The following is a 24,751-nucleotide window of genomic DNA, read 5'->3' as shown; positions in this document are numbered from 1 at the left end:
CACCACACACACAACACACACACACACACACACACACCACACACACACACACACACATCCTACAGTACGCAGGTGTAAACAAACTGACAGAGGAAGGTAGACATAATTGGGACAGCCAGCTCTGATCAGGCAGCAGAACTGACCGGCTTACTAACAGGCTGGGGAAAAGTTGGACCAAGTAAACTTTTAAACATTTATACAATGACTCAACACTGCTAATAACAGAGAGAAGAGAAAGGGTGTGTTTTCATGTTATGTGGTATGTTTCACCTGGGTGACTCCCTATATAAAGTGAGTTCCAGATCTCCTGCTTGGGTTTTGTTATCTCCTTCATTATCTTCCTTCTCCCACCCCTTCTCCTCTCTCTCTCTCTCTCTCTCTCTCTCTCTCTCTCTCTCTCTGCTTCCCCCCTGCTATACTCCTTGAGTAGCTCTTTCCAACCCCGAGGCCTTATTGAGATGCAGGAAGGCACTGCCCGCAAGATAGGGATCACCTCTCTCTGTCACGTGACATTACACAGCCCCGAAAGGGAGGGAGGCAATGAGGGAGGAGGGGAGGGGGGAAACAGAGGAGGACGAGGTAGGAATGGATGTGGGGCACAGAGGGACACAGAGGAGGCAGGAGTGGAGGAGGGGCACAGAGGGAAACAGAGGAGGATGGAGGGGGATGGAGGAAACGAGGGAGGCAAGGGATGAGGGGTAGAAAAGAGGGACACAAGAAGAAGGAGGAGAGAGGAGGATTCCACCACCTCCTAAATATAGTGCAGCTATAGCGAACACAATAAATGCATTTAATGTGACAGAGTTATGGGCTCAATGGGTGAAGCACTGAAGGTTCTGCATTCTGATCGCTGCTATCTATCCATAGACAGACACAATACATAGATTAATATACAGTGGTATTCACACACACACACACACACACACACACACACACACACACACACACACACACACACACACACACCACACACACACACACACACACACACACACACACACAATCTTTCCCAATATTTAATATCACAGACACGCTTTATGAACTACATCCTGTGCCATTTAATGACTGTCATACAGAACACTAACTGGGAAAGATTATATTTTGGGGTTTCTCAGCTCCCAAATCTATCATGCTGTTGTAATTTGTAATAGTTAGCTATTCCTTTCCCTGTGTGTGTGTGCTTGCATGAGCACGCACGTACGTACATGCCTTTGTGTGTGTGACCGAGTACATGCGAATGGTTTCTTGTCTAAGGCATAGTAGAGTATAGCCAGCTGTGTTTTGCCGCAATGCCATTGTTAAGACTAGAGGAGGTCATAAGGAACACCAGCTACTGTTGAGGGACATTTACCTCCCTGTAGAACCACCCTAATGGAGTGTTTGTCTGTGTGTTTGTGCATGTGTGTGCGTGTGTGTGTGTGTGTGTGTGTGTGGTGTGTGTGTGTTGTTGAGATGATGCCAGAATGAGAGTGCTCCTTCTCTAGACAGATATTTCATTAGGATGCTCTGTTGATATCATTGGTCAGTTGTATGGGGTGTGGACGGGTGTGGAGACAGTGACAGAGTGCAGTATATAGGCCTATACATAAAGAAAAATGTTGTGATTGGGCACACACACAGTATACAGTGCATTCGGAAAGTATTCAGACCCCTTCCCCTTTTCCACATTATGTTACGTTACAGCCTTATTCTAAAATGTATTAAATTACTTTTTTCCCCTCATCAATCTACACACAATACCCTATAATGACAAAGGGAAAACAGAGTTTTAGAAATGTTTGCAAATATATTAAAATAAAAAACATAAATAGCGTATTTACATAAGTATTAAGACCCTTTACTTTGAGACTCGAAATTGAGCTAAGGTGGATCCTGTTTCCATTGATCATTCTTGAGATGTTTCTACAACTTGATTGGAGTCCATCTGTGGTATATTCAATTGATAGGACATGATTTGGAAAGGCACATACCTGTCTATATAAGGCCCCACAGTTGACAGTGCATGTCAGAGCAAGAACCAAGCCATGAGGTCGAAGGAATTGTCCGTAGAGCTCTGAGACTGGATTGTGTCGAGGCACAGATCTGGGGAAGGTTACCCAAATTTTTTTGCAGCATTGAAGGTCACCAAGAACACAGTGGCCTCCATCATTCTTAATGGAAGAACTTTAGAGCCACCAAGACTCTTCCTAGAGCTGGGTACCCGGCCAAACTGAGCTATCGGGGGTGAAGGTCCTTGGTCAGGGAGGTGATTAAGAACCCGATAATCACTCTAACAGAGCTCTAGAGTTCCTCAGTGGGGATGGGAGAACCTTCCAGAAAGACAACCATCTCTGCAGCACTCCACCAATCAGGCCTTTTTGTTAGAGTGACCAGAAGGAAGCCACTCTTCAGTAAAAGGCACGACAGCCCGCTTGGAGTTTGCCAAAAGCCACCTAAAGACTCTCAGAACATGAGAAACAATATTCTCTGGTCTGATGAAACCAAGACAGAACTATTTGGCCTGAATGCCTGAATGGACAAGTTTCTGAATGTCCTTGAGAGGCCCAGCCAGAGCCCGGACTTGAACCCAATCCAACCTCTCTGGAGAGAACGGAAAATAGTTGTGCAGCGACGCTCCCCATCCAACCTGACAGAGCTTGAGAGGATCTGCAGAGAAGAATAGGAGAAAGTCCCCAAATACAGGTGTGCCAAGCTTGTAGCGTCATACCCAAGAAGACTCAAGGCTGTAATCGCTGCCAAAGGTGCTTCAACAAAGTACTGAGTAAAGGGTCTGAATACTTATGTAAATGTCATATTTCCATTTTTATTTTATTTTATACATTTGCAAGAATTTCTGAAAAGTGGTGTTTGCTTTGTCATTATGGGGTATTGTGTGTATATTGATGAGGGGAAAGAAACTATTCAATACATTTTAGAATAAGCCTGTAACGTAACTAAATGTGTAACTTACTTTCCGAATGCACTGTACTGTATGTGACGTACAGTATCTATAGCGTATTTACAACACCACTACTGTATACATTAAACACACAAAACCCTTTTACCGCTGCTGTCCGCAAACCATACGAGTGTTAGATTCAGGTCAACTACCCTTTTTGCCCCTACAGTAAGAACCAGATTGAATTTAGGCTTGTTAGTACATATCCCTGTCTTGCCAAACAGTCACATAAGATAAACCCTGAAGCGAGTGTGCCTAGTTGGAGGTTTTCTGACCCGGAATGAACTAGGAACACAGTGTTCAAACTGTTGCTTGTTCGTTCAACCTTGTCCTCAGGTTGTCAGGGTGATTACTCATGTCTGGTTTAGGAGGGGGGTTGAGATGGTTGAGGGGTGGGGTTTTACTCCCTCTTTGGCCCCCTAGCCCTTGGCCCCTGGCCCTGACGGATGAGCTAATTAGTCAATACCGCTAGAACCTGCAAGGATCCACACTGGCCTCAGAGACCACCCTGCACTGTGTAACACACGCACACACACGCAGGCACGCAGGAGTGCACACACACGTACAGTAACACACAAACACATGTGGCAACACACACACACAGGCACACACGCAGGAGTGCACACGTACAAACACACAAACAAACACATATGGATGCACGCACACATGCACACACATATCTCCCCCTCCGTCCCTCCCTGTTCATACAGCGAGGTGACACTGACCACAGGCCGAGTTGTTTTCCACCCCTGTTCATAGCAGCGACGGTGACACTGACCACAGGCCGAGTTGTTTTCCACCCCTGTTCTTACACTGACCACAGGCCGAGTTGTTATCCATCCCTGTTCATACCAGCGAGGTGACACTGACCACAGGCCGAGTTGTTATCCATCCCTTTTCATAGCAGCGAGGTGACACTGACCACAGGCCGAGTTGTTTTCCATCCCTGTTCAGTAGCCAGCGAGGTGACACTGACCACAGGCCGAGTTGTTTTCCACCCTGTTCATAGCCAGCGAGGTGACACTGACCACAGGCCGAGTTGTTTTCCACCCCTGTTCATACCAGCGAGGTGACACTGACCACAGGCCGAGTTGTTTTCCATCCCTGTTCATACCAGCGAGGTGACACTGACCACAGGCCGAGTTGTTTTTCCATCCCTGTTCATACCAGCGAGGTGACACTGACCACAGGCCGAGTTGTTTTCCCACCCCTGTTTCATACAGGCGAGGTGACACTGACCACAGGCCGAGTTGTTTTCCATCCCTGTTCATAGCAGCGAGGTGACACTGACCCAGGCCGAGTTGTTATCAATCCCTGTTCATAGACAGCGAGGTGACACTGACCACAGGCCGAGTGTTTTCCATCCCTGTTCATAGCAGCGAGGTGACACTGACCACAGGCCGAGTTGTTATCCACCCCTGTTCATACCAGCGAGGTGACACTGACCACAGGCCGAGTTGTTATCCACCCCTGTTCATACCAGCGAGGTGACACTGACCACAGGCCGAGTTGTTATCCATCCCTGTTCATAGCAGCGAGGTGACACTGACCACAGGCCGAGTTGTTTTCCATCCCTGTTCATACCAGCGAGGTGACACTGGCCACAGGCCGAGTTGTTATCCACCCCTGTTCATAGCAGCGAGGTGACACTGACCACAGGCCGAGTTGTTTTCCATCCCTGTTCATACCAGCGAGGTGACACTGACCACAGGCCGAGTTGTTTTCCATCCCTGTTCATACCAGCGAGGTGACACTGACCACAGGCCGAGTTGTTTTCCACCCCTTTTTCATAGCAGCGAGGTGACACTGACCACAGGCCGAGTTGTTTTCCATCCCTGTTCATATCAGCGAGGTGACACTGACCACAGGCCGAGTTGTTTTCCACCCCTGTTCATACCAGCGAGGTGACACTGACCACAGGCCGAGTTGTTTTCCATCCCTGTTCATACCAGCGAGGTGACACTGACAACAGGCCGAGTTGTTTTCCACCCCTGTTCATACCAGCGAGGTGACACTGACCACAGGCCGAGTTGTTTTCCATCCCTGTTCATATCAGCGAGGTGACACTGACCACAGGCCGAGTTGTTTTCCACCCCTGTTCATACCAGCGAGGTGACACTGACCACAGGCCGAGTTGTTTTCCACCCCTGTTCATACCAGCGAGGTGACACTGACCACAGGCCGAGTTGTTTTCCATCCCTGTTCATAGCAGCGAGGTGACACTGACCACAGGCCGAGTTGTTTTCCACCCCTGTTCATAGCAGCGAGGTGACACTGACCACAGGCCGAGTTGTTATCCACCCCTGTTCATAGCAGCGAGGTGTCACTGACCACAGGCCGAGTTGTTATCCATCCCTGGTCATACCAGCGAGGTGACACTGACCACAGGCCGAGTTGTTATCCATCCCTGTTCATAGCAGCGAGGTGACACTGACCACAGGCCGAGTTGTTATCCATCCCTGGTCATACCAGCGAGGTGACACTGACCACAGGCCGAGTTGTTATCCACCCCTGTTCATAGCAGCGAGGTGACACTGACAACAGGCCGAGTTGTTTTCCACCCCTGTTCATAGCAACGAGGTGACACTGACCACAGGCCGAGTTGTTATCCATCCCTGTTCATAGCGGCGAGGTGACACTGACCACAGGCCGAGTTGTTTTCCACCCCTGTTCTTAGCAGCGAGGTGACACTGACCACAGGCCGAGTTGTTTTCCATCCCTGTTCATAGCAGCGAGGTGACACTGACCACAGGCCGAGTTGTTTTCCACCCCTGTTCATATCAGCGAGGTGACACTGACCACAGGCCGAGTTGTTTTCCATCCCTGTTCATAGCAGCGAGGTGACACTGACCACAGGCCGAGTTGTTTTCCACCCCTGTTCATAGCAGCGAGGTGACACTGACCACAGGCCGAGTTGTTATCCATCCCTGTTCATAGCAGCGAGGTGACACTGACCACAGGCCGAGTTGTTATCCACCCCTGTTCATAGCAGCGAGGTGACACTGACCACAGGCCGAGTTGTTTTCCATCCCTGTTCATAGCAGCGAAGTGACACTGACCACAGGCCGAGTTGTTTTCCACCCCTGTTCTTAGCAGCGAGGTGACACTGACCACAGGCCGAGTTGTTATCCATCCCTGTTCATAGCAGCGAGGTGACACTGACCACAGGCCGAGTTGTTATCCATCCCTGTTCATAGCAGCGAGGTGACACTGACCACAGGCCGAGTTGTTATCCATCCCTGGTCATACCAGCGAGGTGACACTGACCACAGGCCGAGTTGTTATCCACCTCTGTTCATAGCAGCGAGGTGACACTGACAACAGGCCGAGTTGTTTTCCACCCCTGTTCATAGCAGCGAGGTGACACTGACCACAGGCCGAGTTGTTATCCATCCCTGTTCATAGCGGCGAGGTGACACTGACCACAGGCCGAGTTGTTTTCCATCCCTGTTCATAGAGGCGAGGTGACACTGACCACAGGCCGAGTTGTTTTCCACCCCTGTTCTTAGCAGCGAGGTGACACTGACCACAGGCCGAGTTGTTTTCCATCCCTGTTCATAGCAGCGAGGTGACACTGACCACAGGCCGAGTTGTTTTCCACCCCTGTTCATACCAGCGAGGTGACACTGACCACAGGCCGAGTTGTTTTCCATCCCTGTTCATAGCAGCGAGGTGACACTGACCACAGGCCGAGTTGTTTTCCACCCCTGTTCATATCAGCGAGGTGACACTGACCACAGGCCGAGTTGTTTTCCATCCCTGTTCATAGCAGCGAGGTGACACTGACCACAGGCCGAGTTGTTTTCCACCCCTGTTCATATCAGCGAGGTGACACTGACCACAGGCCGAGTTGTTTTCCATCCCTGTTCATACCAGCGAGGTGACACTGACCACAGGCCGAGTTGTTTTCCATCCCTGTTCATAGCAGCGAGGTGACACTGACCACAGGCCGAGTTGTTTTCCACCCCTGTTCATAGCAGCGAGGTGACACTGACCACAGGCCGAGTTGTTTTCCATCCCTGTTCATAGCAGCGAAGTGACACTGACCACAGGCCGAGTTGTTTTCCATCCCTGTTCATAGCAGCGAGGTGACACTGACCACAGGCCGAGTTGTTTTCCACCCCTGTTCATAGCAGCGAGGTGACACTGACCACAGGCCGAGTTGTTTTCCATCACTGTTCATAGCAGCGAGGTGACACTGACCACAGGCCGAGTTGTTTTCCACCCCTGTTCATAGCAGCGAGGTGACACTGACCACAGGCCGAGTTGTTTTCCATCCCTGTTCATAGCAGCGAGGTGACACTGACCACAGGCCGAGTTGTTTTCCACCCCTGTTCATAGCAGCGAGGTGACACTGACCACAGGCCGAGTTGTTTTCCATCCCTGTTCATAGCAGCGAGGTGACACTGACCACAGGCCGAGTTGTTTTCCACCCCTGTTCTTAGCAGCGAGGTGACACTGACCACAGGCCGAGTTGTTATCCATCCCTGTTCATAGCAGCGAGGTGACACTGACCACAGGCCGAGTTGTTATCCATCCCTGTTCATAGCAGCGAGGTGACACTGACCACAGGCCGAGTTGTTTTCCATCCCTGTTCATAGCAGCGAGGTGACACTGACCACAGGCCGAGTTGTTTTCCACCCCTGTTCATACCAGCGAGGTGACACTGACCACAGGCCGAGTTGTTATCCATCCCTGTTCATAGCAGCGAGGTGACACTGACCACAGGCCGAGTTGTTTTCCACCCCTGTTCATAGCAGCGAGGTGACACTGACCACAGGCCGAGTTGTTTTCCATCCCTGTTCATAGCAGCGAGGTGACACTGACCACAGGCCGAGTTGTTTTCCACCCCTGTTCATAGCAGCGAGGTGACACTGACCACAGGCCGAGTTGTTTTCCATCCCTGTTCATACCAGCGAGGTGACACTGACCACAGGCCGAGTTGTTTTCCATCCCTGTTCATACCACCGAGGTGACACTGACCACAGGCCGAGTTGTTTTCCACCCCTGTTCATAGCAGCGAGGTGACACTGACCACAGGCCGAGTTGTTTTCCATCCCTGTTCATAGCAGCGAAGTGACACTGACCACAGGCCGAGTTGTTTTCCATCCCTGTTCATAGCAGCGAGGTGACACTGACCACAGGCCGAGTTGTTTTCCACCCCTGTTCATAGCAGCGAGGTGACACTGACCACAGGCCGAGTTGTTTTCCATCCCTGTTCATAGCAGCGAGGTGACACTGACCACAGGCCGAGTTGTTTTCCACCCCTGTTCATAGCAGCGAGGTGACACTGACCACAGGCCGAGTTGTTTTCCACCCCTGTTCATAGCAGCGAGGTGACACTGACCACAGGCCGAGTTGTTTTCCACCCCTGTTCATAGCGGCGAGGTGACACTGACCACAGGCCGAGTTGTTATCCATCCCTGTTCATAGCGGCGAGGTGACACTGACCACAGGCCGAGTTGTTTTCCACCCCTGTTCTTAGCGGCGAGATGACACTGACCACAGGCCGAGTTGTTTTCCATCCCTGTTCATAGCAGCGAGGTGACACTGACCACAGGCCGAGTTGTTTTCCATCCCTGTTCATACCAGCGAGGTGACACTGACCACAGGCCGAGTTGTTTTCCACCCCTGTTCATATCAGCGAGGTGACACTGACCACAGGCCGAGTTGTTTTCCATCCCTGTTCATAGCAGCGAGGTGACACTGACCACAGGCCGAGTTGTTTTCCACCCCTGTTCATATCAGCGAGGTGACACTGACCACAGGCCGAGTTGTTTTCCACCCCTGTTCATACCAGCGAGGTGACACTGACCACAGGCCGAGTTGTTTTCCATCCCTGTTCATAGCAGCGAGGTGACACTGACCACAGGCCGAGTTGTTTTCCACCCCTGTTCATAGCAGCGAGGTGACACTGACCACAGGCCGAGTTGTTTTCCATCCCTGTTCATAGCAGCGAAGTGACACTGACCACAGGCCGAGTTGTTTTCCATCCCTGTTCATAGCAGCGAGGTGACACTGACCACAGGCCGAGTTGTTTTCCACCCCTGTTCATAGCAGCGAGGTGACACTGACCACAGGCCGAGTTGTTTTCCATCCCTGTTCATAGCAGCGAGGTGACACTGACCACAGGCCGAGTTGTTATCCATCCCTGTTCATAGCAGCGAGGTGACACTGACCACAGGCCGAGTTGTTATCCATCCCTGTTCATAGCAGCGAGGTGACACTGACCACAGGCCGAGTTGTTTTCCATCCCTGTTCATATCAGCGAGGTGACACTGACCACAGGCCGAGTTGTTTTCCACCCCTGTTCATACCAGCGAGGTGACACTGACCACAGGCCGAGTTGTTATCCATCCCTGTTCATAGCAGCGAGGTGACACTGACCACAGGCCGAGTTGTTTTCCACCCCTGTTCATAGCAGCGAGGTGACACTGACCACAGGCCGAGTTGTTTTCCATCCCTGTTCATAGCAGCGAGGTGACACTGACCACAGGCCGAGTTGTTTTCCACCCCTGTTCATAGCAGCGAGGTGACACTGACCACAGGCCGAGTTGTTTTCCATCCCTGTTCATACCAGCGAGGTGACACTGACCACAGGCCGAGTTGTTTTCCATCCCTGTTCATACCACCGAGGTGACACTGACCACAGGCCGAGTTGTTTTCCACCCCTGTTCATAGCAGCGAGGTGACACTGACCACAGGCCGAGTTGTTTTCCATCCCTGTTCATAGCAGCGAAGTGACACTGACCACAGGCCGAGTTGTTTTCCATCCCTGTTCATAGCAGCGAGGTGACACTGACCACAGGCCGAGTTGTTTTCCACCCCTGTTCATAGCAGCGAGGTGACACTGACCACAGGCCGAGTTGTTTTCCACCCCTGTTCATACCAGCGAGGTGACACTGACCACAGGCCGAGTTGTTATCCATCCCTGTTCATAGCAGCGAGGTGACACTGACCACAGGCCGAGTTGTTTTCCACCCCTGTTCATAGCAGCGAGGTGACACTGACCACAGGCCGAGTTGTTTTCCATCCCTGTTCATAGCAGCGAGGTGACACTGACCACAGGCCGAGTTGTTTTCCACCCCTGTTCATAGCAGCGAGGTGACACTGACCACAGGCCGAGTTGTTTTCCATCCCTGTTCATAGCCAGCGAGGTGACACTGACCACAGGCCGAGTTGTTTTCCATCCCTGTTCATAGCCAGCGAGGTGACACTGACCACAGGCCGAGTTGTTTTCCTCCCCTGTTCATAGCAGCGAGGTGACACTGACCACAGGCCGAGTTGTTTTCCATCCCTGTTCATAGCAGCGAGGTGACACTGACCACAGGCCGAGTTGTTTTCCATCCCTGTTCATAGCAGCGAGGTGACACTGACCACAGGCCGAGTTGTTTTCCATCCCTGTTCATAGCAGCGAGGTGACACTGACCACAGGCCGAGTTGTTTTCCATCCCTGTTCATAGCAGCGAGGTGACACTGACCACAGGCCGAGTTGTTTTCCACCCCTGTTCATAGCAGCGAGGTGACACTGACCACAGGCCGAGTTGTTTTCCATCCCTGTTCATAGCAGCGAGGTGACACTGACCACAGGCCGAGTTGTTTTCCACCCCTGTTCATAGCAGCGAGGTGACACTGACCACAGGCCGAGTTGTTTTCCACCCCTGTTCATAGCAGCGAGGTGACACTGACCACAGGCCGAGTTGTTATCCATCCCTGTTCATAGCGGCGAGGTGACACTGACCACAGGCCGAGTTGTTATCCATCCCTGTTCATAGCGGCGAGGTGACACTGACCACAGGCCGAGTTGTTTTCCACCCCTGTTCTTAGCGGCGAGATGACACTGACCACAGGCCGAGTTGTTTTCCATCCCTGTTCATAGCAGCGAGGTGACACTGACCACAGGCCGAGTTGTTTTCCATCCCTGTTCATACCAGCGAGGTGACACTGACCACAGGCCGAGTTGTTTTCCACCCCTGTTCATATCAGCGAGGTGACACTGACCACAGGCCGAGTTGTTTTCCATCCCTGTTCATACCAGCGAGGTGACACTGACCACAGGCCGAGTTGTTTTCCACCCCTGTTCATATCAGCGAGGTGACACTGACCACAGGCCGAGTTGTTTTCCATCCCTGTTCATACCAGCGAGGTGACACTGACCACAGGCCGAGTTGTTTTCCATCCCTGTTCATAGCAGCGAGGTGACACTGACCACAGGCCGAGTTGTTTTCCACCCCTGTTCATAGCAGCGAGGTGACACTGACCACAGGCCGAGTTGTTTTCCATCCCTGTTCATAGCAGCGAAGTGACACTGACCACAGGCCGAGTTGTTTTCCATCCCTGTTCATAGCAGCGAGGTGACACTGACCACAGGCCGAGTTGTTTTCCACCCCTGTTCATAGCAGCGAGGTGACACTGACCACAGGCCGAGTTGTTTTCCATCCCTGTTCATAGCAGCGAGGTGACACTGACCACAGGCCGAGTTGTTTTCCACCCCTGTTCATAGCAGCGAGGTGACACTGACCACAGGCCGAGTTGTTATCCATCCCTGTTCATAGCAGCGAGGTGACACTGACCACAGGCCGAGTTGTTTTCCACCCCTGTTCTTAGCAGCGAGGTGACACTGACCACAGGCCGAGTTGTTATCCATCCCTGTTCATAGCAGCGAGGTGACACTGACCACAGGCCGAGTTGTTTTCCACCCCTGTTCTTAGCAGCGAGGTGACACTGACCACAGGCCGAGTTGTTATCCATCCCTGTTCATAGCAGCGGGGTGACACTGACCACAGGCCGAGTTGTTATCCATCCCTGTTCATAGCAGCGAGGTGACACTGACCACAGGCCGAGTTGTTTTCCATCCCTGTTCATACGAGCGAGGTGACACTGACCACAGGCCGAGTTGTTTTCCACCCCTGTTCATACCAGCGAGGTGACACTGACCACAGGCCGAGTTGTTATCCATCCCTGTTCATAGCAGCGAGGTGACACTGACCACAGGCCGAGTTGTTTTCCATCCCTGTTCATAGCAGCGAGGTGACACTGACCACAGGCCGAGTTGTTATCCACCCCTGTTCATAGCGGCGAGGTGACACTGACCACAGGCCGAGTTGTTATCCATCCCTGTTCATAGCGGCGAGGTGACACTGACCACAGGCCGAGTTGTTTTCCACCCCTGTTCTTAGCAGCGAGGTGACACTGACCACAGGCCGAGTTGTTTTCCATCCCTGTTCATAGCAGTGAGGTGACACAGGACCACAGGCCGAGTTGTTTTCCATCCCTGTTCATAGCAGCGAGGTGACACTGACCACAGGCCGAGTTGTTTTCCATCCCTGTTCATAGCAGCGAGGTGACACTGACCACAGGCCGAGTTGTTTTCCACCCCTGTTCATAGCAGCGAGGTGACACTGACCACAGGCCGAGTTGTTTTCCATCCCTGTTCATACCAGCGAGGTGACACTGACCACAGGCCGAGTTGTTTTCCATCCCTGTTCATAGCAGCGAAGTGACACTGACCACAGGCCGAGTTGTTTTCCACCCCTGTTCTTAGCAGCGAGGTGACACTGACCACAGGCCGAGTTGTTATCCATCCATGTTCATAGCAGCGAGGTGACACTGACCACAGGCCGAGTTGTTTTCCATCCCTGTTCATAGCAGCGAGGTGACACTGACAACAGGCCGAGTTGTTTTCCACCCCTGTTCATAGCAGCGAGGTGACACTGACCACAGGCCGAGTTGTTTTCCACCCCTGTTCATAGCAGCGAGGTGACACTGACCACAGGCCGAGTTGTTATCCATCCCTGTTCATAGCAGCGAGGTGACACTGACCACAGGCCGAGTTGTTTTCCATCCCTGTTCATAGCAGCGAGGTGACACTGACCACAGGCCGAGTTGTTATCCACCCCTGTTCATACCAGCGAGGTGACACTGACAACAGGCCGAGTTGTTTTCCACCCCTGTTCATAGCAGCGAGGTGACACTGACCACAGGCCGAGTTGTTTTCCACCCCTGTTCATACCAGCGAGGTGACACTGACCACAGGCCGAGTTGTTTTCCATCCCTGTTCATAGCAGCGAGGTGACACTGACCACAGGCCGAGTTGTTTTCCATCCCTGTTCATACCAGCGAGGTGACACTGACCACAGGCCGAGTTGTTTTCCACCCCTGTTCATATCAGCGAGGTGACACTGACCACAGGCCGAGTTGTTTTCCATCCCTGTTCATAGCAGCGAGGTGACACTGACCACAGGCCGAGTTGTTTTCCACCCCTGTTCATATCAGCGAGGTGACACTGACCACAGGCCGAGTTGTTTTCCATCCCTGTTCATACCAGCGAGGTGACACTGACCACAGGCCGAGTTGTTTTCCATCCCTGTTCATAGCAGCGAGGTGACACTGACCACAGGCCGAGTTGTTTTCCACCCCTGTTCATAGCAGCGAGGTGACACTGACCACAGGCCGAGTTGTTTTCCATCCCTGTTCATAGCAGCGAAGTGACACTGACCACAGGCCGAGTTGTTTTCCATCCCTGTTCATAGCAGCGAGGTGACACTGACCACAGGCCGAGTTGTTTTCCACCCCTGTTCATAGCAGCGAGGTGACACTGACCACAGGCCGAGTTGTTTTCCATCCCTGTTCATAGCAGCGAGGTGACACTGACCACAGGCCGAGTTGTTTTCCACCCCTGTTCATAGCAGCGAGGTGACACTGACCACAGGCCGAGTTGTTATCCATCCCTGTTCATAGCAGCGAGGTGACACTGACCACAGGCCGAGTTGTTTTCCACCCCTGTTCTTAGCAGCGAGGTGACACTGACCACAGGCCGAGTTGTTATCCATCCCTGTTCATATCAGCGGGGTGACACTGACCACAGGCCGAGTTGTTATCCATCCCTGTTCATAGCAGCGAGGTGACACTGACCACAGGCCGAGTTGTTTTCCATCCCTGTTCATACGAGCGAGGTGACACTGACCACAGGCCGAGTTGTTTTCCACCCCTGTTCATACCAGCGAGGTGACACTGACCACAGGCCGAGTTGTTATCCATCCCTGTTCATAGCAGCGAGGTGACACTGACCACAGGCCGAGTTGTTTTCCATCCCTGTTCATAGCAGCGAGGTGACACTGACCACAGGCCGAGTTGTTATCCACCCCTGTTCATAGCAGCGAGGTGACACTGACCACAGGCCGAGTTGTTATCCATCCCTGTTCATAGCGGCGAGGTGACACTGACCACAGGCCGAGTTGTTTTCCACCCCTGTTCTTAGCAGCGAGGTGACACTGACCACAGGCCGAGTTGTTTTCCATCCCTGTTCATAGCAGTGAGGTGACACAGGACCACAGGCCGAGTTGTTTTCCATCCCTGTTCATAGCAGCGAGGTGACACTGACCACAGGCCGAGTTGTTTTCCATCCCTGTTCATAGCAGCGAGGTGACACTGACCACAGGCCGAGTTGTTTTCCATCCCTGTTCATACCAGCGAGGTGACACTGACCACAGGCCGAGTTGTTTTCCATCCCTGTTCATAGCAGCGAAGTGACACTGACCACAGGCCGAGTTGTTTTCCATCCCTGTTCATACCAGCGAGGTGACACTGACCACAGGCCGAGTTGTTTTCCATCCCTGTTCATAGCAGCGAAGTGACACTGACCACAGGCCGAGTTGTTTTCCACCCCTGTTCATAGCAGCGAGGTGACACTGACCACAGGCCGAGTTGTTTTCCATCCCTGTTCTTAGCAGCGAGGTGACACTGACCACAGGCCGAGTTGTTATCCATCCCTGTTCATAGCAGCGAGGTGACACTGACCACAGGCCGAGTTGTTTTCCATCCCTGTTCATAGCAGCGAGGTGACACTGACAACAGGCCGAGTTGTTTTCCACCCCTGTTCATAGCAGCGAGGTGACACTGACCACAGGCCGAGTTGTTTTCCACCCCTGTTCATAGCAGCGAGGTGACACTGACCACAGGCCGAGTTGTTATCCATCCCTGTTCATAGCAGCGAGGTGACACTGACCACAGGCCGAGTTGTTTTCCACCCCTGTTCATAGCAGCGAGGTGACACTGACCACAGGCCGAGTTGTTATCCACCCCTGTTCATACCAGCGAGGTGACACTGACAACAGGCCGAGTTGTTTTCCACCCCTGTTCATAGCAGCGAGGTGACACTGACCACAGGCCGAGTTGTTTTCCACCCCTGTTCATACCAGCGAGGTGACACTGACCACAGGCCGAGTTGTTTTCCATCCCTGTTCATAGCAGCGAGGTGACACTGACCACAGGCCGAGTTGTTTTCCATCCCTGTTCATAGCAGCGAGGTGACACTGACCACAGGCCGAGTTGTTTTCCATCCCTGTTCATAGCAGCGAGGTGACACTGACCACAGGCCGAGTTGTTTTCCACCCCTGTTCATAGCAGCGAGGTGACACTGACCACAGGCCGAGTTGTTTTCCACCCCTGTTCATAGCAGCGAGGTGACACTGACCACAGGCCGAGTTGTTTTCCACCCCTGTTCTTAGCAGCGAGGTGACACTGACCACAGGCCGAGATGTTTTCCACCCCTGTTCATAGCAGCGAGGTGACACTGACCACAGGCCGAGTTGTTTTCCATCCCTGTTCATAGCAGCGAGGTGACACTGACCACAGGCCGAGTTGTTTTCCATCCCTGTTCATAGCAGCGAGGTGACACTGACCACAGGCCGAGTTGTTTTCCATCCCTGTTCATAGCAGCGAGGTGACACTGACCACAGGCCGAGTTGTTTTCCATCCCTGTTCATACCAGCGAGGTGACACTGACCACAGGCCGAGTTGTTTTCCACCCCTGTTCATACCAGCGAGGTGACACTGACCACAGGCCGAGTTGTTATCCATCCCTGTTCATACCAGCGAGGTGACACTGACCACAGGCCGAGTTGTTATCCATCCCTGTTCATACCAGCGAGGTGACACTGACCACAGGCCGAGTTGTTTTCCACCCCTGTTCATACCAGCGAGGTGACACTGACCACAGGCCGAGTTGTTATCCATCCCTGTTCATAGCGGCGAGGTGACACTGACCACAGGCCGAGTTGTTTTCCATCCCTGTTCATACCAGCGAGGTGACACTGACCACAGGCCGAGTTGTTTTCCATCCCTGTTCTTAGCAGCGAGGTGACACTGACCACAGGCCGAGTTGTTTTCCATCCCTGTTCATAGCAGCGAGGTGACACTGACCACAGGCCGAGTTGTTATCCACCCCTGTTCATACCAGCGAGGTGACACTGACCACAGGCCGAGTATGTAACGTCTGCAGCGAATGCATCAGATCAGAGTCTGCAGAGAGGATTGACACCTGCCTCTGTACACTCAACATTAGAGCAGTAGGTCTTTTGTTTATGGATGAATTTACTGTGCATGCAAATACATCATGGAGGCACTATGACTGAAGGAGGCCTACAAGTGCTCCAAAGTGTTCAATATGTTGAATACACTTAATGTATGGTATTTTTAAACATAGCCCACTAATGTATGGTTATTGTACTAAACAGCAGATGGCACACATCTAGTCTAAAACCTGGGGTAGTTTTGGTTAAGGTCAGGTATTTAGAGTCTGGCGTTATGAATGGAAACAGATGTGAAGCCTGATTGGTGAGAAGAGAGTGTGTGGTTTAGATGTGCAGAGAAAGAGAGAGAGACAGAGAGTGAGAGAGAGAGCGAGAGAAAGAGAGAGAGATGTCAACATTTTACACACATTATTTTTTTATTGGTTATTTCCCCTTAAATATACAATACAGTACATTACCGTAAGTATTATGAGTTTTGTTAAAAGGGCCCCAGTTTGTGGCAGTTTTGTTGCAGTTTGTCTCCTTATTTTAATCATATTTACACATAATGAGACATATTACCCCAGGGCTATGTCATCTTTCATTAAAAAATATGGTAAAATACTGGGAATCTATTCTATAGTTGTTCTTTAAAAAAAACATTTATTCCATTATATCTCAGGCAAATGTCATGAGAGGCCCAGTGATGTTCACCTCAGCAGGTCTCATTCAACACTGAGCTGCTCCTTCCTGTCACTCACACTTCAGGAAGTTATGCAATGCTCACTGGCCACTCCTACCCTACCTCAGTCTCCAACCATGATGACTTTTCAAAAGTACATTTTTGACAACTTGAAATAGGGGGACAGAGCACAACAACAGTCAATTATAAAACAACTATTCAGTGTATTACATTAGTTCTTCATCAGTGCTACACTGAAATCAACATGAAAACATTTAGACATGATCTTGTGGCAGCGTACACAACATGTTCCATCTCCATTATTAGACCTTTAGCTGTCTTCTTATTCCTTGTCCTCTTCTGACTGAATCTCAACGCTGCGTAGTTTAGAGAGTCTGGGTCCTGACCCGGATCCTGTAGAAAACATACTGTATAATATGATTACACAAATCAATCAAATAAAAAAATAATATATACAATCTAAAAGATAGCTTAATCCAAGTACTGTAATCTTTAGGTCATGTACACAAATCAAGTAAATATAACAGTTTATTTTACTTGGCTATTTTGTGGTTGGTGTTGAGCCTCGATATCTGAATAAGTAAAGAATAATTTCAGTCAGTACACAAACATTCATGCAAACTTTTTGTCAGAGAGAAATATCCCAAGAATGTGTGCTTGTGGTTTGCTCTCAATTTACACTGTGTACCAAACATTATAAACAAGTTCATGGATTCTACAAGGTGTCGAAAGCGTTCCACAGGGATGCTGGCCCATGTTGACTCCAATGCTTCCCACAGTTGTGTCAAGTTGGCTGGATGTCCTTTGGGTTGTGGACCATTCTGGATACACACGGGAAACTGTTGAGCATGAAAAACCCAGTTCTTGACACTCAAACCGGTGAGCCTGGAACCTATTACCATACCCTGTTCAAAGGTATTTAACTATTTAGTTTTACCCATTCACCCTCTGAATGGCACACCAGAGGTCTCTTCACAGTCCCCAAGTCTAGAACAGACTATGGGAGATGCACAGTACTACATAGAGTTATGAATGCATGGTACTCTATTCCACATCAAGAAAGCTGTCAAATAAGATTTAAAAAACAAATAAGAATACACCTTATGGAACAGCAGGGACTTTGAAGAGACACACACAGGCACAGACACACACATACACACATGATAACATACGCACTATACACACTCTGGTAGTAGAGTAGTGGCCTGAATGTGTTGTGAAATCTTTTGTGAATTGTAATGTCTTTCTCTCTGCATTGTGGGAAAGTCCCGTGAATAAGCATTTCACTGTTAGTATACACCTGTTGTTTACTGTCTGGGAACGGGACCAAGCTGGATGTTGAAGGTAGCTTACATTTCTTAACCCATATGTTATTATTAGAAAGACATTAACATTACAGTTAATGACTGATAACACGTTTTCAGCTGCTGCCAAACGCACTATAGTGGAGTGATACAGTATATTTAATATTTTTCAGATGGTGATGTTGATCCATAGATGACAATCCTGGTACTTCTCTCCATCATAAGAACTGGAGTTTTCTTCTGTCTAACCACCATCATCATCTACACCACCAGGAAAAAGATAAAGCTAAGGCCAATATCAATAGACTATATGTAGTATGTTACTTGCTTTCACCAAATCCCTGTGTATTCACTTATTGTATAAGCATGAATGAATAGCTCTGTGAACATTGATACTGACTGAAGTTGTTCTGTTTGAGTGAATGGGTCAGAGGTTTTCATGAAGGAAAATAGTTGACCAAACTATTTAGATGACACCCAATCTGAATCTGCACTTTGTACTCTTGTTGAATACTTTAGGTTATGGGAAAGGCTATTAAGCTTGTTTGTATTCTTCACAAACTTTGCACATCTGACTGAGCAGCAGGGGTCTGTTGTTTATCATCCAGATGAACGGATGAAGAGAGGTGTGAAAATAATGTGTGGTTTTGATGCACTGAGAGGTGTTGTGAGAGCTGAAGGCCAGTCTTCCTGTAGTGCAGGTTGTTTGTCTTCAGCAGAGAGAGGGTGACACATGATATGTCTATTGTCTCCATCTCACATTATAGTCAACCACCCCTCAAATCACCCACGCATTTCTACTTACACATGTCACGTGGTAGAACATTGACCAAGTTCTTTTTAGCAAGATCTCTTAGAAAATAAGGTTCTACCTAGAACCAAAAAGGGTTATTCGGCTGTCCCATAAGAGCACCCTTTGCAGAACCCTTTTTCGTTCCATGTAGAACATTTTCAACAAATAAAATGTGTTGGTTGGGTGGGCAGAGAGAGACAGAGAGAGAGACAGAGAGAGATCCCCCAGTGTTAGTCTGAGAGGCCCAGTGATGTTCACCTCAACAGGTCTCACTCATCACTGAGCTGCTCCTCCCTGTCACTCACACCACAGGAAGTGATGCGCTCCTCACTGGCCCCTCTACCTCAGACTCCAATCATATTCTCCTTATAAGGCAACTAGCTGCTTTTCAGAAAAGGGGGCTGTGATCAGTGCAGTGAAGACAGGAAATACTAAGCGGCGAATAACATCATGACAAACAACAATGTGACAGTTTGATTAAACTCAAATTTGTTTAAGTAATCAATGTAATACAATTGTCCAATGCTGGGCACTTTGTCCTTTACGGCCAACTTATTAAAGAATAACCAAATCACTAATAAACACAACAGAGAACTAAGCTAAGAGAGGCCAAAAGAGGCAACTACTCCTCTGTGGCCATTAAACAGTTGTGGTTTGAGTCTAACTCCCCCTCTCTGACCACCTCTGTACCACTGAGCTGTGTGGCCTAACAGAGTGGAAGAGGGCTACAGTGACCCTGAGGTACAACGCACAGAAACTACTAGATATTTACTGATTTACATTTCAATACATTTGATTTAATTACACATACAATATAGGAAGATTTAAACTTGTATTCAAAGATATGGCAAACCACTTGTCCTCCTCTCCATCCTCCACTTTGTCATTTTGTAGCAGCATACACTACATGGGTGTCCAGCTCCTTCTCTCTTCTTCTCTCCCTCTTCTTTTTCTTGGAGGTGAAATTCAGGACGGCATAATTCAGTTGTTCAGGATCTTGGTTCTGTAGATTTGGAAACACCATAACATACAATTATAATTTACACTGTTTCTGAATTGCTTATATTTTCAAAATGATTTCACTGAACAAATAGCATTTACCTGATCATTTTGTGGATGTCGTTGCGAGTCAGGTCCTGATATGATATAAAACAGAGATGAGAGAAGATATCAACTGATTCCATTGTAGTGTTCACAATATAACTTTTAATGACTCTTTCATGTCTCAGTATATAGTATGTCAGGGGTAGGCAGCCCTGTTCCTGCAGTGCCACAGGTATTGCTGGATTTTGTTCCAACTCGGCACCACACCTTCCTAACTAAGCTAATTGATCAGTTCAGTGATTTCCTAAATTCAACAATAAAAACATGAGGTGCAGCAGCACTACAGGACCAGGGTTGCCTACCCCTGCAGTATGTCATGGGAAACATTTTCACTATGTAAGTGTAGTTAATAGCCGGCCCCATTTGAAATGGGCTCCATACCTGTGTTTAGTCTGTTTGCATCAGGATGAGGTCTGAGGACCAGGATGAGGATGATTATCAATAGAACAGCAGTTACAACACCCAGGATCACAACCAATAGGAAGAGCTTCATGGTTCCATCTTCCTCTCCTACAAAACAGATTTAAATTAGAATCAGAACTATACAAACTTTCACCCCGTTTGCTACCAATTCAGAATGGAGCATTCTCAGATTGCTATAAAATGCTGTTGTACTTTATTTTTATTCTGTGGTACTTTCATGGTACATCATATTAATTCATTTCTGAAAGATTCTCACTTAAAATTACAGAATTAACATACCTTCTTCATAGTGCTCTGTAGGGTCCTTGTCATAATCTTTGTGACCTTTTGAACGATTAGGTGAGTTAAATATTTATGGTTATTCAAACTGTAATATGATAGTATTGTATCTTTAACATTTAGCCAAAATATATCTGATACCTAGAATAAATGTTTGTGCATTTGGTGTCATAGCAGACAGTTTATTGAAAATATTACCTTGGACCTTCAGGACAGTCGCGTTGGTGAAGATGAAATAGTTATCCGACATTCCACAGAAGTACAGACCAGAATCAGCTACATCCACCTCTGCGATTGTGAGAAAGATAGTTATATTGGTCATGAACATTTCCATATGCTTGACCTGAAATCCATTTTGATGATGAACAGTTGGCACTGAGCTCCACATAGACGTGATGCACAGGGGTTCTGAGCTGTTGACTTGCTTGAACCAGCCAACTTGTCCCGGGGTTTTAAGGACATTGATGCACTGCAGGGTGACATTTTCCCCTGAATGGACCACCACTAAGTGTGGCGGAGAGACAGACACAACATGGGTCAGATCTGAAAGAGAACAAAAGTTACGGGAGAGTTGTGAGTAAAACGTATTCTTCATGCACATTATATACACACCTAAACACAGGAACAACTATGTGAGAGACCAAATCTATTGATGAATCACAAAATCTGAACTGAAGATACAGTAACTTACAGAATCCGTAGAGGACGAGAGCTGGTATATACATGCGTTCCATTCTGTGTTTAGATTTACACTGCCAGACCATGAATGAAGGACTGAATCTTCAAATAAGAGAGATGAAAGTAATTTGTGATTATGGGCGGGACATAGTGTGACAACCATCGCTGCATACAATGACCACAGATAAAAACATATCACTTATCACCAACCACTGATGTTAAACTCTTGCATTTGTTTTGATAGAGAGAAATATACGATTTTTTACTTGTAGAGTGTAGTTTATCATCATAGAGATTTGCAGACTTTTAAATAGTCAGAATTGATCAAATGTATGTCAAAAGAACAGTTGGTCAAACATATTTAGTCCATTTTAAAGTAATAACATTTGAAAAAGGTCTGGACGACAGTAAATATTCTAAATCTAAATCTGTTCTCACTGTGAGATTCTCCTCACGGTTGGGTTTATTTATTGTCGTGGGCGGAAGGACCTCCTAGAGTGGCTAACTATTGGCTGGAATTGGTGGTGGTTTGCCAATAGGGGGCACTCTTTTGACTACACCAATAGATCACTGAATTAAGGAACTCTTGCGATTGGCAGGAGCAGTGACTTGTTGTTCACCTATAGTATACCTGTAACATATACGCCTGGGGTCAGAAAGCAGGTACAGAAGGTGAGTTTTATACTGAACAGATACAAAAGAACAGTACTGAACGTTAGAGAAAACCTATAGCTGATGACTAAATAAAGGGGAGTAAAGAGGTTATTGATAAAGTCTTGGTGTGCCTAATGATGGGGCGAGGGTGTGCATAATGATGGTTGCCAGGATCGGTGGTTAGTAAACCAGCGACATAGAGCCCCAGAGCGGTGGTGCGGGAGTAGATGTGACAATACCTTAAAGGCAGTGGCGAACCATGGCTATTGGACCTAGGCCTTAAGAGGTGGAAAACTATTTTCCTTAACATTGTACCCAACTCAAAAATCAAGAAAAACTGAGACAGCACCAGACTAACATTAGCAGCAGCAACAGCCACATTGCTTACACTACCTATGGTAGCCTAACACCATCACTATCACACTATCACCTAAAGAGACAACAGTGACATCACATGATGTGCGTTTCACAGGCTAGTGATGCTGAAATGACAGCGACCGTAATACCTACCAGCTACAGCTAATGGGGATCCTAATATAATACCCCCAAAAATACCAAATACCAAGCTCACTCCATGTAGGAGAGTGCACATTTTGCAAAAATACATAAGGGCTGATAGAAAGACAGCAGTCACACACAGCATGATGTCAAAGAATAATCAGACCATTCACTCTGATATAATATCCAGTAGGTCCCAATCATAAGAACACATAAACGCATTTCCCAATCCTAATGTACAACTATTACTTCCCATTGCAAACATTGTTAGCAAATTAAGCACACACACTAACCAGTGATTTAAAGGTTAAATACAACAATGTTTCACTCTCATAACACACACTAGTCTACAACAAACACTAGCTAGCTAAAACTGTGGGAAAACTACTGCTCGCTATGATTCGAATAATGATTCGAGAAAGGCGGAATTTTCCATATGTTATTGTAAAAATGTGACTCATTTCAGGAAACTAGGCGTTTGTTGCGCATCACTACATCCAAGAGAAGCATTTGAAAGTCAATTTTTTTATAAATCAAAATGTTTTTTGGGGGCAGAAATGCCTTCTGGAACATGTGAACTTTCATGTCCCTTAATAGCAAACTTGTATGCCATCTGTAAATACGAATAAAATTACGAGCCTAGTTTAAAATACGAGCCTAGTTTAAATTACGAGCCTAGTTTGTTAAGACACGGAAAAAGACAATAATCTTCCAACTAGACATGATTCGCTGAGATAATGGATGGGTTGGACCTGCCGAGAGATGATTTCGGTTTGGTCTGGCATGTAGCACCCTTCTGTCAATTATTTGAGCTGCTCAGTATGTGTAGGTAATCCTTTCTAACACATTGTTTTTTTTACAATATCACAAAGAACTGATAATGTTGCTAATGCTCTCCACTCTTGACTCTTCACTTTCTGGAGGAACGAGTTTTGAAATCAGTGGAATGCCCGGTGGAAGCAGAGTATGATAGCTCAGGAGATGGAGAAAATGTGGGCATTTGATTATGCAGAGGGAGTTGAAAAGAGAAAACACAAAGGCTGTTGTATAGACACTTGTCTCCGGATTATATCTTCAAACTAAGGGCAACCATGGCATCCGTGACAGAGAGGGAGAAATGTTCATCCATGCATATATTTAAGAGAGTCTAGCCAGCTACATTTTCAGATATCATACGTTTCTAATTTTGTCAGAAAGTAGTTCTCATTGCAAGTTAAAGCATACTGTTAGCTAGCTAGCTAATGTTAGCTGGCTGGCTGGCTCTCTAGCTAACGTTACGAATACGATCTATGTATTAATGATATTTTCTGTCTCAGAGCCATTTGCATTGCTAGTTATAGCCCAATGTTAGCTAGCTAGCTAACATTTAATCTAGTTGGTTAGCTTTAGCTACCTGTAGATTCATATGCAGTGAAGACATGAAATACTAAGCGGCGATTAACATCATGACAAACAACAATTTGACAGTTTTGATTAAACTCTAGTTTTATTAAGTAATCAATGTAATACAATTGTCCATGCTGGATACTTTGTCCTTTACGGCCAACTTATTAAAGAATAACCAAATCACTAATAAACACAACAGAGAACTAAGCTAAGAGAGGCCAAAAGAGGCAACTACTCCTCTGTGGCCATTAAACAGTTGTGGTTTGAGTCTAACTCCCCCTCTCTAACCACCCCCTGTACCACTGAGCTGTGTGGCCTAACAGAGTGGAAGAGGGCTACAGAGGCCCTGAGGTATAACGCACAGAAACTACAGAGATATTTACTGATTTACATTTCAAAACATTTGATTTAACTACACATACAATATAGGAAGATTTAAATTGGATTCAAAGATATGGCAAACCACTTGTTCACCTCTCCATCCTCCACTTTGTCATCTTGTAGCAGCATACACTACATGGGGGTCTAGCTCCTTCTCTCTTCTTCTCTCCCTCTTCTTTTTCTTGGAGGTGAAATTCAGGGCAGCATAATTCAGTGCATCAGGATCTTGGTTCTGTACATTTGGAAACCCCATAACATACAATTATAATTTAAACTGTTTCTGAATTGCTTATATTTTCAAAATAATGTCACTGAACA

At 47.9% G+C, this 24,751-nt stretch overlaps 1 protein-coding gene across 1 annotated transcript in view; it reads right to left on the bottom strand.

Moving 5' to 3' along the window:
• The window catches only part of LOC120030247 (fibroblast growth factor 14-like), a 43,659-nt gene extending 22,573 nt beyond the window's left edge, over positions 1–21,086 (bottom strand). The window contains exons 1-2 of the mRNA XM_038975595.1: positions 21,035–21,086; positions 20,516–20,644 (exon numbers count right to left, since the gene is read on the bottom strand). Of these exons, the coding sequence (XP_038831523.1) occupies positions 20,516–20,644; positions 21,035–21,086 (181 nt within the window). The remainder of the gene's footprint in view (positions 1–20,515; positions 20,645–21,034) is intronic.
• Positions 21,087–24,751: the final 3,665 nt, after the last annotated feature.

This window comes from Salvelinus namaycush, chromosome 36 (genome assembly GCF_016432855.1).
Source record: "Salvelinus namaycush isolate Seneca chromosome 36, SaNama_1.0, whole genome shotgun sequence".
Taxonomy (NCBI): Eukaryota; Metazoa; Chordata; class Actinopteri; order Salmoniformes; family Salmonidae; genus Salvelinus; species Salvelinus namaycush.
The sequence above is the reverse complement of the archived record's forward strand: the minus strand, read 5'-3'. Positions and strand labels throughout refer to the sequence as shown.